General features: G+C 34.3%; 2 protein-coding genes across 2 annotated transcripts; both read left to right on the top strand.

Annotated features, from left to right (window-relative positions):
* Positions 1 to 816: 816 nt before the first annotated feature.
* On the top strand, positions 817 to 6161 carry LOC131147589 (serine carboxypeptidase-like). The gene is made up of 9 exons (XM_058097081.1): positions 817 to 1290; positions 2674 to 2842; positions 3729 to 3848; positions 4081 to 4224; positions 4451 to 4601; positions 4869 to 4957; positions 5087 to 5345; positions 5492 to 5625; positions 5729 to 6161. The coding sequence occupies exons 1-9, from the start codon at positions 965 to 967 to the stop codon at positions 5858 to 5860; spliced, it is 1524 nt and encodes a 507-aa protein (XP_057953064.1). The 5' UTR covers positions 817 to 964; the 3' UTR covers positions 5861 to 6161.
* Positions 6162 to 15878: 9717 nt separating this feature from the next.
* Positions 15879 to 19667, top strand: LOC131148113 (serine carboxypeptidase-like). Its single transcript, XM_058097846.1, has 8 exons — positions 15879 to 16165; positions 17156 to 17327; positions 17701 to 17820; positions 18075 to 18218; positions 18313 to 18469; positions 18848 to 18945; positions 19067 to 19325; positions 19444 to 19667. The coding sequence occupies exons 1-8, from the start codon at positions 15879 to 15881 to the stop codon at positions 19665 to 19667; spliced, it is 1461 nt and encodes a 486-aa protein (XP_057953829.1).
* Positions 19668 to 20327: the final 660 nt, after the last annotated feature.

Raw genomic sequence — 20327 nt, forward strand, 5'->3', positions numbered from 1 at the left:
ATTTTTAACTCTTAAATTGAATATAATAGCATGCAATTTAGATCTTGAACTTTAATTTCCAAAATTCATGATTTCAAATGTCACAAAATTTGAAAATTTGAGAAATAAGTTGTCTTTCTGTAATTGTTTTCAAGTCTAAAAATAAAGAATGAAAATTTCTTTTGCACATTTAAACTACCTTTTTTATTTTCTATATTTTTAATATGAATCTTGAAATTTTAAAAAATAAAAATAAAAACAAAAAAAATATTTTCCAAACATAAAAATCTTGTGTTATATTATGAGACATAAATAAATATTGATTATTGCGTTCTCACTTTTTTATCCTAGTTGATGGCATCATATTTTTCAACATTCATTCCCTTTGAATGAATTATTTAAGAGTTAAAAAAAAAGTGCCGTCATCTTTAATATATTTTCATACTCTTTGGATGTGCATGCATACCTGCACACATTATTTGTGTTTACTTGATTTGTAAATATTAAACATATTTATTTTTTGTCATAATAACATTTAACCACTCAAATTTCAAATCATCAAATACCCAATAATTATAATATTCAAATTTTAATTTTTTAAATGCAATAATTAAAGAATGATTATCATGGATATAGCTCTACTTCCTTTTCTCCTCCAATGAACAATAAAAAATAAAGGTAAAAGTGAAAATCAATAACTAAGGAGACGGGAAGAAAAAAGTGAGTAAAATAATTAAACCATGCAGAAAAATATAAAGCATTGTGGAAAGTTTAAAAAAAAAAAAAAGTTTGCTTGTAAGTTGATTTAAAATTAAAAATAAGAACAGAAGGCAGAGCAATTTGAAGACCGTTACCTCTCTATCTTCATCCATGTCTCTGCCTGTGCGTATGCGTGCACTTCAGCATTCCCACCGAAGCTACAAATCAAACAGTATAAATACCCAACACAGGACAACAGCAACTCAATCCGTTCTCACCCGCAGCAATGGCGACTTCTTTCTTTCACCTCCTCTCTCTCCTTGTTCTTCTTCTCTCTTCCTCCTCTCTCTCCTCTGCAACATTTCCCGTACACGACCCTCGGTTGGCCTCCCCCGCTAATTTCCCAAAACTGCAAGCCGAAATGCTAATTCGAGGGCTCAACTTGTTCCCCAAGGACGCTTTCAATGGTGGCTCCCGCGATTCCTCTGTTTGCTCCACAAACATTGTTGAGAAGCGCATCAGGTTCCCTGTTCTTGGGGATTCCGGAACTTCCATTCAAGATCTTGGTCACCACGCCGGCTACTATCCGATTAAGAATTCTAAAGCTGCAAGGTAATATTTTTGGGTAGATTTGAGAAATGCCCATTTAAGTTTTCATTCCGTTTCTGATGTTAAATGGGTTATTTGATGCTCTGTTCATGGTTGCCGCAATTTTCTTTTTGGAGATAAAGAGTGAAATTGTTGAGTGCGTTCATTTAAATTTGAGAAGTACAACTGAAGGTAGTGAATTTTAGTAGGCAAATTCTGAAGTTAATTAGGACTGTTGTCCCGTATATTAGTAATGATGCCCATTGCCGAGTTCTTACAATTCCAGAAATGAAGTTTGCCGATTGAAAATGAGAAAAAATCTCTTCCCTGTTTTCCAGACCTGCATTGATTTTCTTACTTGCCTTTCTGTGTTCCTAGTTTTCTCCGAATGTTAGCTACACAGAATGGTGCCGAGCATCACATAAGATTTACAATACACTAATCTCCTTGTCACATGTCCCAAGTTTTCATGCAAGTAAGGAGAAATGATTAGGCATAGCAGGTGGATACACGGGATCTAATATGATTTAATATGATTTCATCATGTGTATAAAAAATTGACTAATCTAATTAAATGCATACGCATGTGAAATCATGTTAAATCCGACTTGGTGTGCTAGTATTTTCTCGCGAGTGACGCCATGTCTATTTTACAAAAAAAAAAATGTGCATGTAAGTCTCGTTTGCATGAAAAATAATAATTAATGTGAGTCCTGGTAGATGGCGGAAGAAACGAGCCAATTGAAAGAAAAACTTGCAAAGAACCGTCTTGATGCCAATCAATTGAATCCGTAGAAGTTAGAATTATGGAATGGTGTGAGCCTCACATCACATTTGTAGGTCCAACCATTAATAAAACATTTCATTGAGTTTTGAATCTTATGTGAAGGACCGATCCTTGCAAGTATTTCTCAGCAGTAGATCTACCAGCACGAATGCCTTAAAAGAAATGACTGCATTAGGTGATGTATTCTTATTAATTGTTCTAGTTTTTTCAGCGAGAAATCTTTTGCTAAGTTATCTTTCATGAGAGTAGATCCTAGTGACAGATGTAAGATGGATAAGTCATGTTTGATGCACATATGTACAATGATACGTGCTTGACATGTAGAGTGGAAACTGGAAATGCAATTCATTCGGAGTTCATGTTTCTGTGCCGCACGCATGTGGCGCTTATGCCGGGATTTGATTTTTCTGATGGTTATCGACATTGGTTGATCTCATTGATAAGTTCCCCTTCCCATTGAGAAGAATAATAGCTCATTTGAAAGCTGTGGGGATGGGAGAGTTATATGATCCATCTTTCTTGAATTGTGGCTAGTTATACCTCGCTGGTGTCCTTTTTGTTCATGAGCTGACCTTTTTTCCATTTTGTATGCTAAAAATTGTGCTGAACTGTTTTTGCAGGATGTTCTATTTTTTCTTTGAATCGCGAAATAGAAAGGAGGACCCTGTTGTTATCTGGTTGACAGGGGGTCCTGGTTGCAGCAGTGAATTGGCATTGTTTTATGAAAATGGTCCTTTCCAGATTGCAAACAACTTATCTCTTGTATGGAATGACTTTGGCTGGGATAAGGTATGCTAGTTTTCTTTCTTGTTTCCTTTTTTTTTTCAGTTGTTTGACAAACTATAATACCCTCTCTCACATTACAGCTATATATTTTATCTTTTTCCTCCTCCTTTTTTTGGTGCCTTCTGATTAGCTTATGTTGTTTCAATTTTAAGATTGACATTCTCAGCCTCAAAATTTTGCACTGAAGTATACTCATCAAGAAATAAAAATGGATGAAGAAAACGCTGATTCAAAGATTAAAAATGTGATTAGAAGCTTTATCTATTTCGTTTCCTCTCTGAATTTCCGATTCTGGAAATTTAGTCAACAAGTTCTGCCCGTATTTTATTGCAGTATTAGGTGTGAAAAAAACTAACACAAGTGGACATATTAGGTAGACATTTTTAGTTTGGATAGTGACCTCACAAGAATCTTGCAGTCGGCAAATTATTTTAGTGACAGATATATGTCCCTTTGTCAAGTGTGTCTGCTGGAAAATTCTCCCAGCTACTAATGACATTGCATTTCCTTTCATATATACCAACTGGTAGAGTAGAATCACTTGCAAAGTTCGGTCAATTGTTGAACTTACTAAGATGAATGTTTCTAAAAATAAGCTTCCAATGAAAAACAGACAGTGTCACGGCTCACAGTAGCACGCCATTCTTGTCCCTATCCAAATGAAAGTTTGAAATTCATGCTTACTTTTAGCAAATGACCTGAAATTCTTAAGCGAAACAATAGACTTTATTTTATATGGAGTAAACTATGTATAATGCACTTATATTGGAGACTAAATTGTTCATATGCTGGAAACTATGGTGCTTGTTTATTTTGAACAGTTGACTAGTGTATCATCCGGTAGTCTCATTATATGATAATATGACGATTTTTTGTTTTCAAATTGCAGGCAGCAAACCTTTTGTACGTTGACCAGCCGACTGGAACTGGTTTCAGCTATAGTTCTGATGAGAGTGACATTCGTCACAATGAGGAGGGTGTCAGCAATGACCTATACGACTTCTTGCAGGTCTGTCTTTCTCTCTTGTTTTTCAGTTTGCTGCTCAACTTGTCACAAGGTCATCTTTGAATCTATGTATCCCTAAAGTGCTATAGCAAAACCCCTGGGCTATGACGGTTGAAATCCTATTAACCTATTTCCAATATAAAAAAAAACAGAGTGACTTTATGGTTTTGAATGTTAAGAATTTCGCAGGATAAGAATTTAGAATAGAAATCACAGCCTCTTTTCTTGAATGCAGGCATTTTTCGCTGCACATTCTCAATTTGCTAAAAATGATTTCTACATAACTGGGGAATCATACGCCGGCCACTATATTCCTGCTTTTGCATCTCGTGTTAACCAAGGAAACAAAGTTAAGGAAGGGATTCACATAAACCTGAAGGTATATGTTGAAGATGGTTTGAAATCAGTTGCATTTACTGCATGTTTGGTACGTAGGAATGGAATGGAATTGGTAGAAATAAAATCAAATTTTTCACTGATTTCATCATGTTCCTCATTCAAATTTTCATTCCATTCATTTCCTACCCCATTCCTTTCTGCAAACCAAAACATGCCATAAATTGCTTCAGCTCATGTGACTTTTTTTTTACTCCATTGGTGAGCAGGGATTCGCTATTGGTAATGGGCTAACAAATCCTGCAATCCAGTACGAAGCATATACAGATTATGCTCTGAGCATGGGATTAATTAATGAAACAGATTACAGGAATATTAACAAAGGAATTCCAGCATGTGAAGATGCCATTAAACTTTGTGGTGATTCAACTTCTTCCAAATTTGTCTTCTCTATTCTTTTTGCTCTGGAGTGTTTTCACAATACTCTTTAGGCTGCTTCTCTTGCATCTCTACCCATCCCCTTTGAAGAAAAAAAAAAAAGAAAAGAAACAAACAAACTAAATGAGATCAGTTTTGAAAGTAGACAACCGTACAAGAAACTTCTTCAGCATATTTTATAAGATTAAACTGATGCTCTCTGATTCATTTTTTCTCTTCCTAGAATAATTAATGCACCTTCTATTTCAGGCACTGATGGTGAATCTACTTGTATTCAATCATATGTTGTTTGCACTAACATATTCAACCAGATCATGGAACTTATCCCAGATGCCAATGTAAGAAATTTAAGTACTAAACATCACTCACTTTGGCACCATTCTTGTCATGTTGAAATTAAGTTCTGAAGAATTAAACATGATACATTACAAAATTTGATGAGAATACATTTTGTTCTTAATCTGCAGTACTATGATATCAGAAAGAAATGTGATGGTGACTTGTGCTATGACTTCTCCAACATGGAGAAATTCCTAAACCAGAAGTCTGTCAGGAATGTTCTAGGGGTCGGGAAGATAGAATTTGTTTCGTGTAGCTCTAAAGTGTATGATGCAATGGTCGTAGATTGGATGAGAAATCTTGAAGTAGGCATTCCAGCTCTTCTTGATGATGGAATTAAATTGCTTGTCTATGCTGGGGAGTATGATCTCATTTGCAACTGGCTCGGTAATTAAGCTTCTTGGCTACAATCGAGAGCTTCATGTTTGTTAGTTTGTGGAACTGCACTAATCCTATCCTGTCGTTTAGATATTAGGAGGAAAAATAGATTCTTTAGTTGCATCTAAATTTGTGGTATCTTTATATTTGAACAGGAAATTCTAGATGGGTAAATGCCATGGAGTGGTCTGGTCAGAAGAAGTTTGAAACATCTCCCACTGTCCAGTTTGCAGTTGATGGAGCAGAAGCAGGACAAATGAAAACTTATGGGCCTCTAACTTTCCTCAAGGTCTCTTCCTCTCTGTCTCTTCATGCGTGTATGTGTGTGTTTGAAGTTTTTTTTGTGGGTGACTGTAAATTCTGAGTCAGCAACATTGGTTGTGTACCAACAGGTCCATAAAGCGGGTCACATGGTTCCAATGGATCAGCCCAAGGCTGCACTAGAGATGCTGAAGAGGTGGACTCAAGGCAAACTTGCAGATGCAGTGACAGCGAGTGAGAACCTGATCTACAGTCAACAGTAGCTGCCTCTATTTCTCGCTGCACCTTCTTCATTTTAATTTCAAAATGGTGTCTTCACAGGAATGACCTTAGCACATTTGCAGTTCTTTGATTTCAGCATGCTCATAATGAAGCCGTGAAAAAGCGCATGTGGTGTTCTTTAGCTATTATACTAAAAAAAATTGTATGATTTGAAGATCTGACCATGTCAACCCTTTTACATGGGAATAACTGATTTGATGCTTATAGAAATCAGCCTTTGTACACATTTGTTCACCTTCGGAATAAACAATGGAATATAGAAGACGTCCCTTAATTTCTGAATATTCATGTACTTGCCAATAACAATGGCATCCTCGTTTATTCTTAACAAGCATTGATTTGTTTAAGCAAGCCCTTTCACGAACATCTTGCTTTCTATTTTCTTTTTACACAGACATGTTTCATTTTGATCCCCTTAATATCTTCAATTCATATTCTCAATAATTACCAAATTCATTTTATTACATACACTCTAATTACCAAATTTCCAGATCTCCACTATGTAGATGAAGAAGCATTTGAATTTGTTCAAATCCCAAATTGCATGGTCAAAAGCAAACTCCAAACCCATTACACAATGTCTAGTTCGTTACAGAAAGGCCCATAATTGCAGTTTTACTGATTAAATTACTCTGGAAACCGTTAACTCTCTATTCGTTGATGCACAACAATTTTAATCTTCCGATCAATAAAATAAATAGTACAAAGAACATTCACAGAAAAAATGTAGACAAAAGATTTTACGTGGTTCGGCAAGATTGCCTACGTCCACGGAGCGTGTACCTAGAGAAAAATCCACTATGAAACGATGGCAGCACAAGATCTTATAAGACTCTCCTCGATCCCAAATCCCCTGCACACCCCTTCACCTTAAACCAATGCAGAAAAATTCTTCCTAGAGAGAAAGCCCCCTTTAACTCTCCTCGCACAAAATGACAAGTAATACCCTCTTTTTCTCGTAGCTTACAAATATATATATGACACCACACAACCGTTGGATTTAGAGACGATCTAACGGTTGTGATAAAAGCCACAATAAATAAATAAATACATATTTTTTAACAATCTTCACCTTGGCTTTTAATCACAGCCAAGCACAACATTCCATCCCCACGCTCTGAGATGCTTTATCAACAATCAACAAGAGACTTCATTAACTAAGTCCAGACAACGCTTGAACTTAGCTAATGTAACAGGTTTTGTGAGCATATCCGCAACATTTCCATCTGTGTGGATCTTCAATAACTGGAACTTACGACTTTCAACCCAACCTCTAACTACATAGTGTCGCACGTCAATATGCTTCGTGCGAGAGTGGTAGACCTGATTCCTTACCAAGTGGATCGCACTCTAACTATCACAGAATACATGTAACCTATCCTGCTTAACACCAAGTTCCTGAATTAGTCCAGTTAACCATAAAGCCTCCTTACCTGACTCTGCCAAAGTTATGTATTCAGCTTCTGTAGTAGACAAAGTTGTAGTACGTTGCAATATAGCCTTCCAACTAATGAAACCACCAGCCATGGTAAAAATGAAGCCAGAAGTAAACCTCCTCTTATTCAAATCACCTGCATAATCGGAGTCCACATAACCCTAAACATTACAATCATCAATACTTTCAAACAAGGTACCATAATCAGAAGTGCCACGCAAATATCTAAAAATCCATTTCACCACATTCCAATGCATTCTACCTAGATTAGACATATATTTGCTTACCAAACTAACTGCATATAACAAGTCTGGTCTATTACATACCATAGCATACATCAGACTCCCTACTGCATGGGCATAAGGCACACTAGCCATATCCAACTTATCCTCATCAGTTGAAGGACACAGTTTAGCAAACAACTGAAAATAAGCAGCTAAAGGTGTACTTACCAGTTTAGTCTTATCCATATTAAACCTTTCCAACACCTTCTCAATATACTTACCCTGTGACAACCACAGCTTTTTCTGTTGCCTGTCCCTCCTGATTTCCATGCCAATGATCTTTTTAGTTGCATCAAGATCCTTCATCTCAAACTCATCCTATAACCTGGCTTTCAGCACATTCAACTCATCAGTACTGTTAGAGGCAATCAACATGTCATCCACATATAGCATAAAGATCACATATACACCACTGTTAAGCAATCTGAAGTAAACGCAACTGTCATAATTACTTCTAACATACCCAATCCTCAACATATAAGAATCAAACCTCTTATACCATTGCCTAGGGAATTGTTTTAAACCATAAAGAGGCCTATTCAACTTACATACCAAGTGTTCTTTACCTTGTTCCACAAACCCCTCCAATTGCTCCATAAAGATATCTTCCTCCAACTCACCATGAAGGAAAGTTGTCTTTACATCCATCTGTTACAGATCGAAATCATGCATGGCAACCAATGCTAACAAGGATCTAATAGAAGCATGCTTAACAATAGGAGAAAAGATTTCATTATAATCTATACCTTCTTCATGTTTGTATCCTTTTGCTATTAACCTAGCCTTATATTTTATCCCTTCTGATTCTAAAGTAGGTTTTTTCTTTCTAAAAACCCACTTACAATCAATCAATTTCCTGTCCTTGGGCTTCTGAACTAATACTCAAGTGTTATTCTTATAAAGAGACTCCACTACTAGTAATCAGAGAAAATGCAACTAAGTCCTCAAACCCATACCTGACCGGAGGCTTAACATTCCTCCTTTCTCTGCTAGTGGTTAGCCCTGTAGGCTCATGTCTATCACCTGTGTGAGGAACTTCCTAAGGAACTGTAGTCTGTCTCGCTGTATCCTATGCAAAAAAATCAACAACAGTAGTCTAAGTATTACCCATACCTAAATTATGAAGTGAAGAGAAGAGGGGTGCTGGGGTGAAGAGAAGGAAGGAAAGGGCTTGAGTGCTGTTGTCTGTAGCAAAGAAGAAAAAAACAATATATATGAAGGGAGAGAGGAGAACCAACCCTATCCAGCGCAAGGAGGACCCGGCTGCATAGCTGGGTCAAATCAAAAAAAAAAAAGAATTTCTTTTCACTATTTCTTATTTCTTATTTCTTATTTCTTCTTCTTTTTGTTTCCCAGTGAACAAACCCACTTTTGACCATCCTAGAGCTTGTATCTCTCGAAACTTAAAACACAAAAGTTATAGATAATTTTCTCATCTTTTCACAGAATTCGAATCGTCTTGATTAGAATTCGAACAAGAAAAGTACGTATAAATTACGAAGTATGTCGGTTTTAACTTCCAATAATCGTCTTGCGATAAAAAATACCAAAAATTCATAATTTACTAAATAAAATCCAAATTTTATAAATAACACACAATGTTGGAATATTGAGAATAATTAGGTATTTAATTAAAAATATAAGTCTCAATGGATGAATTAAACCACCTAATTACGCAATTTAAGGGCATAATCACACCCCTCAACTAACATTTTGCTAGTCTCTAGCAAATAACGTGAACGAATTCCAAGGCGGTACCCAGAAATACTAACTCCAACAAATATGAAACGACTACATATGTGACACAACCACACCATTTCACATACAGAAATATAACTAAAATTCACACAAGCTCATTTATACAATGTGATGACCCAAAAATATATATATATGATTAAAGTACAATAATAATAAAATAATAAAAATAGTCATTAAGTTAATATCAATACAGAAGTGTTTTTCTGTAGGATTCTTGATTCCATGTTTGATGCCTAAGAAAGACCTTGTCTTAGCGAGTGCTCAGAGACCATTGCGGCTCAGTCGCTCCCTGGAGGTCGGCCTGGTCAAAATGGAATTTCATAGGATAAACAGGATAGACACTATTTGTACACGTAAATAAGTATATATACATAAAATAGTGTTTTGACAGACATAATTTGTCGAAATACATAATAAGATAATAAAAATATAGGTATCATATGTGGGACCCACAAGACTATGTTGGGTCCACATGAGTCCCGGAGCCACAAGACACTGTTTATATACGTAAATAAGTACATAAAATAATGTTTTAATTGATATAATTTGTAGAAATATATAATAAAATAATAATAATGTAAGTATCATATGCGGGGCCCACATGAGTCCCGAAGCCGTATGGAGGTTTACACGAGTCTCAAAGCTATTTAGGATGCATAAAATCGTATAAGAATTATTCGAGTTACGTAGGATCCATTCAGGTCTCGAAGTTGTGTGGGGCCCACAAGACCGTGTGGGACCCACATGAATTTTCAAAATTCAAATTTAATTCTTGTTCAAAAATAAATAATAAAATAAATAAATACTAAAAATAGTTTAAAAGTAATAACAATGATAATAATAATGATAATAATGATTAAGAAAAATAATAAAATAATTAATTAACTAATTGATTAATTAATTAGGTAAGTAGTTAATTAATAATTTATTTAATGGGAATGGTGGCAAGCACTCCCACATGGCCTCCATCCCCATCCCATACTCAACCCATACCTTACCCATACCTTGCCCATTCTTTAATTTTTAATAATTATAATTTCACCCATCTCCCCACACTTTTACAAATTCCATTTCTTCCCCAAAATTTTCCTATAAATAGGGAGCTCTCAACCTTCATTTTTCACAACAATTTTCCAAAGAAGAGAAGGATTAGTGAGTGAAAGAATTTGTGGTGGAGAGAGAATTTTTGAATAAATTCTCAATCACCCACTCTTTCCGATCTCATATCTTAAAGATAGATATTGTGTTCGTAGCACACGGTAAAAGAAGAAGGTAAGTAAATTTTGATTATGTTAGTTTCTTTTTATTTTAAATTCATACCCGAGTTTATTATGTACGTAAATTTTAATTATGTTACTTAGTTCCACAAAATTTCTATGAGTTTATTTTTACGCATATTTAATTATACCAGTTCTATCTTTAATATACTTGCATCTATATTTGGGTTAAGAAATGTTCTAATCCCCTCGGGTAAATTTTCAGCATTTATTTCTATTCAAAAATAAAATTATATATATTTTTAACACAAAAATTGTGTGGCATGAGTTTATTTTTACGTTACATTTTTATGAAAATATGAGTAAAGATGAGATTTTCACAATATTATTTTAAATTGCATAAATTATAATAAGATGATTTTAAAACCCCTTATGGCAACGAAAGTTCAAAGTTACAGATGCTCGGTACCGCAGCTTAAAGTTTATACGGATCAGAGTGCACCCACACTGTTTACAGAGTGGTTATTTATGTTAGTGGATTTCTCCTGAGTGCACACTTGGTTCCGGACCAAGACTTAATAAGGAAAATCTCACTTAAAGTTTACGTACGTTGATTTAGTTTGGTCGGCCAGCCAGCTAAGTCCAGTCTTCGGACCGCACAACCCAGTCATGGGGGTAAACATGACTTACGGCAAACAGGCCTAAGGGTGGGTTTTTATAATATATATTTATACATATTTAATTACGTGTACAAAGTTACTGATGATTTGAAGGAAAAGTGTAAGTTTACGTGAAAAGAATCATTTTGGTACTTAAATGACGATCTAAGGAAAACGTATAAGGAAAAGTATATGTATGTTTATCATTAAATATTTTTACAGTTTTAAAGTTAAAAGTTTAATTTAGCAGTTATAGTATATGATTGTAAAAATTTACTGTTGAAATTGATGACAAAAGTTTTATGTAGAAATTTTTAAATTTATGTTTATTCTAAAAGCAGTCTTGAAGTTATAGTATTAAATATTATTTTACGAAATTCTTTAAAAGCTCATTTTGGCCACACACTAATAATAATCTTATTTACTTACTGAGCGTCGTCTCACCCCAATCATATTTTATTTCAGATAACTCTGAAGGACATGTCGGAAATCAGGCTTAGCAAGCATGCGGGTGGGGATTAGAAAAATAAAGATTAATTAGAAATATAGTATGATTTCAGATATTTACGTTTGTGTAATTTTCTTCTTTTGAAATAAGTGATTGTAACATGAATAATTAGCGCTCTGGTTTGAATAAAATTGAGTTTATTTTGCTTCCGCTGTGAATTAGTAGTAAAAAGTTAATATCCCAGGCCCCTCGGGGTCGGGGTGTTACATACAATGCACACAATTCCGAAGTAAGTCATTCATGCAAGTCTCATCGTTATATGGCTGTTAAGAACAGTATACTCACATGAAGTTAACCAACAGTACAATTAAGAACCATGATTAACAGTTATTACAGAACCATGATATATAGTTATTACATAACTATGATTTACAGTTATTATACAGAATCATGGTAAAACAGTAATATACAGATATAGTATCATATCCCCAATAGACCATAGCATATTACAGAGTACGGTACCGTAACTAATATAGTATAGATAGTGTAACCACACATCTCAGATAGAGTGTGGAATGGCAGTCAATTGTGCCCAAAGGAGATACGAGGAGCTCCCTAGTAGTCAGGACCAGGTTGAAGGGGCCAATCGTACTACAGAGGTTTACAGTTTGACTTAACCTGGTAAACCAGCCAAAGTAAAGTCTAACCCACGGGCAGCACAACCCGAGCATGCGGGGTTAACTCATGCATACAGTTATCCATCCAGGAAAGTTTTCACAGTTATATAAATAAATGTATATAGTTTTATAGAAAATAGGAACTATCTATTACAATTAAAAGTATGTTCAAAAAGAAAGCTTATTTTAAAATGCATAGATGTGAGTTATGATATATTTTACATTGAAATGTTATCACAGTTATAGGTGAACTAATAATTATGTTATTCAAGTAAAACTCATTTGCCACACACTGGTTGTAATTTATTCCGTTTTACTGAGAGGTGTCTCACCCTAGAATTCCAAACATTTCAAGTGATCCGAATAGGCGTGTAGAGCAAGCTCTGAGATAGAGGGGACTTTAGTACTACCCTCGTTGAAGGGTAAGTGTTGTATTAGGAGATGTATTTTGAATAATCCCTAGGAGTTTTTTGTAGATTTTATAGGATATGTATATGTATGTTTTGGGAAATACTAAAACTCTAGTATTGTAAATAATGTTAATATATTTTTATGTTTTCCGCTTCATAGGGGGTATGTTTTGTGAACAGGTATCCTTGGTACCACTTGAGGTCCGAGATATTATAGTGGACATTATTATTGGTATCAAAGTAATATTATATTGTTGTAGGATATATATATACGTAACGACCCCAAAATTATTACCACTTTTTTTTTATAATATATATATATATATATTATAAAAAAAAAGTGGTAATAATTTTGGGGTCGTTACGTCTAGCTTGGGCTAGTACAAGGCAAATGGGTCAACGGTCAATGGATCCATGTTAAAGTTGACCTAGGTCCTGGGTTTTCTAGTCCAGGGTATTTGGATCTAAATTTATTTTTGGACCCAAATCTGGTATTGGTGATTGGCATAGAATTTTTATTCAATTTTCTTTAAAAAAAAATCAGTTTGAATTTCTCCTCTATTTCTATGTTAGATTATATTGGATTTGGAGTAATTGCTCTGAATTTGTATTTGGATGTATTTAAATTTTGAATAATTTGTATTTTAAATTTTAATAATTTATGAATGTTTTAGTAATTCTGGTTTAATTTTATGTATGCTAAAATGTGATTATAGGTTCTTACGGGAATTTTCAAAAAAAAATAATAATTTTTTCAAAGTATTAGTGACGGTTTGAATAGCCGTCACTAATAATAGTTGGGCGCAATATTAGTGATGTTTTCTAAACTATCACTAAAAGCTAAAATTGTTACTATAGAATTAACATTTTCTGGGTTCAAATTGGTCACTAAAAGCACAATATTAGTAACAATTTTATAGTCATTACTGATAGTATATTATTAGTGACGGTTTAAAACTGTCACTAATAACATTATTTCTTGTAGTGCATGTGATGAAGAAAAACTAGAACACAAAGGAATAGAGTCTAAATTTCGGGAATTAGAAGAAGAGAAAACAGAGGTGTTACCTAGAGGTGATGCAAAAGTGTTATCCCCTACCATTGTCACTGGTGGAGGTTGCAATGGAGACAACACGTTGATGAGTGGAGCAGCTATAGAGGACGATGAAGACTCTGAGTTGTCATGAGGACCATTCTGGTTTTCATCGAAGAGAACATGTCAAGAGTGATAGACTCTTTCAGTTTTTAGATCAATGAATTTGTATGTATTTTGATCCGAAGAATAACCCACGAACAAACAGGGAATGGCTTTGGGCTGAAGTTTCTTGATATTGTAAGATCGAGTGAGTGGAAAACATAGACAACCAATTTTTTTTTAACTTGAGATAATTCAGTGTATATTTAAATAACTCTGATTTGTTGTTTAGCATTTTTTTTACTTCTATGAATTTACATACAAATGGGGCAAAGAAGAGACATACTCTTTATAGGGTTCTCCCAGAATGGATCAAATTAAGATAAGGCTTAGCATCCAAGATAAATGTTACCTCAATTGTAATCCTTTCTCATCAACTTTAATTAGGATAAGACTCTTACAGTCCTACACCGCCATTCTGCCACATCCAACATAAATGTTACCTCAAGAATGATTGCCTACTGCTAAAATGTGTAATAACTCAATAGACCATGATGATATATATATATTGAGCAAACCAGCATTCCTTTCTAAGCCATCATCCATCTCCTTTTTACAAGTTAAAAATTTGTAATCAATATAAAACAAAAAAATAAAGAGTCTAAGGTGTACATAATATTCTATCCACAAGTAATGCTTGGCCATTTGCATGGCATGCATGTTACCAAACATTAGTAGTCATTGCCACGCTACTATTATTTTTTTAGTTATTTTTCGATAAGTTCACTGCAATGACAAAGCAGAATCAATAAAATAATTTGGAAAGGAGAAATAATTTCGTATCTTTTTTTCTAGCTAGTGGTAACTCTTGAATTCTGGCTACTTATACAAAGTAATTAGCACATATATTCAAAATTTTTCGTATGTAATTTGAGTAGGATTTGAATAAAGGTATCTAGGGTATTAACAAGAAAATAACAATACAAAATTAAAGTTTTAGAAAATTAATGGATCAACTAGGGGTTATAAGACTGTACGTCGTACAAGTAGCTAGCGCTCATCCTTAATTTTCCTAACACATCCTTAAGTGCATTTATACAAAAAGTTGTGTGATTAATGGCATCATCAATTAACTCATTTTGCTCTGTTATCACTGTATAAAACTTCTAATGCTAAAATTCCGTGATGAAACAAACCATGAATCGATTGATGCTCATAACCAAAAAATCTTGCTAGGAAACCGTGCCTCCAATCCATATAGGATTTGTAATCTACCAATTACAAAATATCACAATAGCACCTTAGATCCATGACCCAGTAAGCATATGTTTTGTGTGTAACTTAGCTAATTAATGATGAGAATCTAAATAATATATATGCATTAGTTTCACATTGATTTTCTTCCCTCCGACTTCATCCGGCTGTTACTACCTTATTTTCATTTCATTTATCCAAGCTTTAATATCACACATGATTGATAGATTACAAATCCTATTTGAAGAACTATTAATAATTACTATAGCATATTACCCCTTCTTTTGCCCTCCAACTTCATCTTAGCTGTTAAAACTTCTTTTTGCTTTCTTTTTTCCTCTCGAGAGCAGAAGAAGGGAAACAAAAAACACCATCATAGTTAACCATATCCAATACATCCGGTAGCTAAAAATAGCTGTAACAGCGTGGCTGTGACCTAACACACGAACCATGAACGCAAACGCACATACACATTATTAGCAAAGATTGAACACTGGGGGAGCTATTCTCAAACCTAATTGACCAAAAGATATAAAGCTATGAAGTTAATTAAAAAATCTCTATCTTTGGCATATCTCTATCTACTTTCCCGCTCCACCTCTGCTCCATCCTCAACCCCACAAAGACCCAACCCTATAACAAAAACATCCCACAAGGGCATTTCAATCTCCTCTCAATTAAGACGCACGTACGCACGCACGTCTCCCATGCACCAATCCAAAATGACGTCAAATTTGCGTCGCCCTTCTCTCTTTCTCCTCGCAGCTCTGCTGATCACTTCGCCTTTCTTCTTCTCCTCATCGTCGTCAGTTTCTGCAACTCAAGTGTACGCAGAGTCTCAGGCGTCGGAGCTTCTCGAGGGGTTTCACTTGTCCGCTGGAGACAGCAAGACACCTTCCACGAAGGATTCTCGGATGCCTTCGGCGGTGCAGAATAGTGCTGAACGTTCTGTAATGAATCTTTCTCAAAATGCTGGGCATTATAAGCTTCCCCGCTCTCGCGCTGCAAGGTAACTTCAATTCATTCCTTCTGGCAACTGTAAAGGCTTATTATAATTAATTAAGTATTCAATTACTACCTTCCAAGAAAACATTATTCAATTACTATAAAATTTTGTGATACGTAGGGACTCCATCCTCTGTGTTTTTAGTTCACATAATAATTACATTACCATGAGGTTTTTGTGAATAATGTATATGTGGGCCAATAATGTATATCAAGTTTTAACACTCCCTGGACAACACGTGAAAAGATAAACACACGATGAATACCACCCATAATAAGGAATGTAAATTTATGATTTTTTAAATTGCGGGCAACAAGACTAGAACCCCTGAGTTGTGGGCCAACAATGTATATCAAACTTTAACATTATTTAATCTTTATCTTTTTTATTTGTAATATTCTGGATTTATATTATTTTCTACCTCAAAATTTTACCATCTTAGTCTAGCTTTAAGGGCTTGAGCATTCACATTGTTAAATTTTCTAAAATATGATAAGTGCGTGTGTCTTTGTATACAATAAGAGTTGCAAGAAATTAAAATTTTATTTTGAATTATAAATTTTTTATTCATGGGATGTCTTTTCAGAGAAATTTGGATGATTAAAACTTGAGAATTTTATATAGAAAGTATCAATCTTGAATATTGGGAAGGATAAGGAGGCCAAAGGGGTATAGAATGATGTGAGATTGTCAAACTATAAACCTACCATGTATGTCCAGCATAGACCTTAATAGACCCAAAAAAAAAAAGATGCAGTTCTAATTAACATGCATATAAACATGACGTTGAATCAATAACATCAGTTGTTGAAATCAATTCAATTTGAGAAGTGGGTTTAAATTGGAAAATATTGCGCAATGGAATTGAAAATCATTTAACTTTTTGTCTTTTCCCAAATTCTTGCTAGGTTTAAATGTTATTGATCTCTTTCTATGTTTATAAACTATATGAATTACTTGTTAAAATTTTGTGCTGAAATATTGTTTGTGCAGCATGTTTTATTTTTTCTTTGAATCAAAAAACAACAAAACGAAAGATCCTGTTGTTTTGTGGTTGACTGGAGGACCAGGATGCAGCGGCTCGACGGCATTGTTCTATGAAAATGGTCCTTTCAAGATTACAGATAATTTATCTCTTGAGCAAAATGAATTCGGTTGGGACAAGGTATTGTAGTTTTTTCATTATTGAAATTGATTAAACCAATCTAACATATGGTTAGATATCCATGAAAACAAAGAGAAAATTCCCCCCCATCCCACGAATCTCAAGTTAATTGTGAAATCTCTAATCACAATATATTTAAGAAAATAAACATTCTTAATATATATTTGGGTGTGTGCAGTGGGGAAAAATCGTTTTAGCCTTATGAAAGGTTGAACTCTACATGTCTATGGCTAGCCAGATGTGTACTCAATTTTCAGTTTAATAAATTATATAAGGATCTTCCAAAAAACTTAGGTACCATAATAGTATTGTGCTGCAATACCTTTTTTAACTTGCGATGCAAAACTTTTTACAATTTTTTTTTAAATGACAGGCCTCAAATATTTTATTTGTCGATCAGCCAATTGGAACCGGTTTCAGTACTAGTTTGGATGAACGTGACACTCAGTACAACGAAGATGGTATTAGTAATGACTTATATGACTTCCTACAGGTATGCTTCGTCTCCTCCTTTTATATTTCTATTATAATTGATCCATATAAACCTTAATTATTAAAATTATCAATATGTGATGAAATGACCTCCTTTGAAATCCCTTTTGATATTTAAGTCATTCTTTTTCAATATACTAGAGTTATTTGAGCTTAAATCTAGCATTAGCCTGCTAAAATCTGTGAGAAAGTCTAAATTTAAGATATAATTTGAGTTTGTGTTTCACTAATTACTAATTTTATCTATAATGTTAGGCATTTTTTGCGGAGCATTCCCAATTTGTTAACAATGACTTCTTCATAATTGGAGAATCATATGCTGGGCATTACATTCCTGCTTTAGCTGCTCGAGTTCAAAAAGCAAACAAAGCAAAAGAAGGAATTCATATAAACCTAAAGGTATTATCCACGATTTGATTTCAATCAATTACTTCTAATTAAACAAAACTAGTTTCAATGAGCTAATTTCAACTCAACTTCATTTCTTGAACAGGGGATTGCTGTTGGCAATGGGCTCACGAATCCGGAAATCCAATATGAATCACTCGCAGAGTATGCATTGTCCACGGGTCGAATCTCAAAGGTTGATTATGAAGCCTTGAAGCAAATGTTTCCACAATGTCAACAACAATTAAAGCTTTGCGCTGCTGGTTCGATCCATCACCTTTTATATATATATATATATATATAAAGGAGGGCGGCACCTCCATTTATTTATTGATATACCCTCACTTTTGACGGAGGAATACCTTAGTTACAAGACAAGCATTGGGAGATTACAGATAAAAATCCATCACCTAATTACTCAATCTTAAATTCTTCTAATGTCTTCATTTTGTTCCCCATATACCTTTTCATTGTCATCCACAATATGCAAGAAACCTAACTCCTATACTTAGATACTGAGAATGCTGCCAGTCTATAGAAATAGAACAACAAAAGAAAGTAAGCATTATCACACATAGAGCAAGAAAAGCTAGGAAGCAACTAATGCCAAGAAATTGTAATGGTTCTGCTTATTCTTTCAGACAATGGAGGTGAATCTGCTTGCAAAGCTGCATATGATGCTTGCATTCCCTTCTATATTAACGTCTCGAGCATGGTGTTACAACGTGACAATTTAAATGTAAGATATAAAAAAAACATATGTTATACCGAATCTATCTAGCTTCCTATGTTATTATTGCGAGTATAGAAAACAATTATAACATAATTTTGTTTCAACCTTGACACGACGAGATTTGCAGCGATATGACATTAGAAAGCAATGCATAGGGAAGATGTGCTACGACTTATCCAACATGGAGAAATTCCTAAACCAAGCAGCGGTTAAGGCTGCTCTTGGCGTTGGCAACGTAAACTTTGTTTCTTGCAGCATAAGTGTCTATAAGGGTTTGATAGGCGACTATATGAAGAATCAAACTGTTAGCATTCCTGAATTGCTCGAGGATGGAATCAAGTTGCTTGTGTATGCTGGGGAGTACGATCTCACTTGCAACTGGATCGGTAACCAAGCTTATTTCTTTTTAAGAAAAAAAAATTGAAGTTTGATTCATTCAAGTGATTTCCTTTCTTGGTTTAGTAGTTTGAATAATGTTTTATACCCTTACATGTCCTTCTGCAGGGAATGAAAGATGGGTTGACGCCTTGCTATGGGCTGGTCAAAGAGAGTACAGATTAGCTCCCTTTGTTCCATTTACCACTGCTGGCACCAGAGGAGGAGAAGTGAAGAGCTATGGGCCTCTCACTTTCTTCAAAGTGTATAATGCTGGCCACATGGTTCCAATGGATCAGCCTGCAGTTGCATTGGAGATGTTGAGGAGATGGACACTGGGAAATCTTGTTTGATTTGTAGCTAGCAAGGGTGGGTTGTAGCTAGGTTGATGAGGAAGATTTATGAAGACTAGACCCAAAGGTTTATTTGGCTACGGAATAACTATTTCTTGAAATAAAATGAAATATAATGAAAATTTTAAGAATGTAAGTAATAGTTATTCTTTATATTTATCTTAATTATTATTTCATTCAATATGTAATAATTAAGACGATAAAATTTGGGAATAGTTCTTCATTCGTTCCTTATTATGTGCTAATAAAAAATTTCACATTATTATTTGCTCTATGGTATCAGCACAATTTAACTAACCTATTATAATTAATTTATTCGTTAGAATAAACGCTTCGCGAAGTGTTACTTTTTGCTCAGGCTTGATAAAAGAAAACAACTTTATTTATTGTCAATTGCAATTTCATAATATATGAATAATGACTGTTATGCATGGACTGCTTAATTAGTAGCCCAGAATAATTTTTTTTTATTTTGAACTTTTTAAATTAAAATAAAAAATAAAAAAATAAAAACCATCTTATTTTTCAGCTTTTCAATATTTATAAAAGAGATCTGAAAAGATAATTTTAAAAATTGAACTTTTATAATACAAATGATGGAAAAGTTAAATACAATGATCTCTTGAGAAATCTAATTTTTGTTGTACAAGACTTCTAAAA

Source organism: Malania oleifera, chromosome 2 (genome assembly GCF_029873635.1).
Source record: "Malania oleifera isolate guangnan ecotype guangnan chromosome 2, ASM2987363v1, whole genome shotgun sequence".
Taxonomy (NCBI): Eukaryota; Viridiplantae; Streptophyta; class Magnoliopsida; order Santalales; family Ximeniaceae; genus Malania; species Malania oleifera.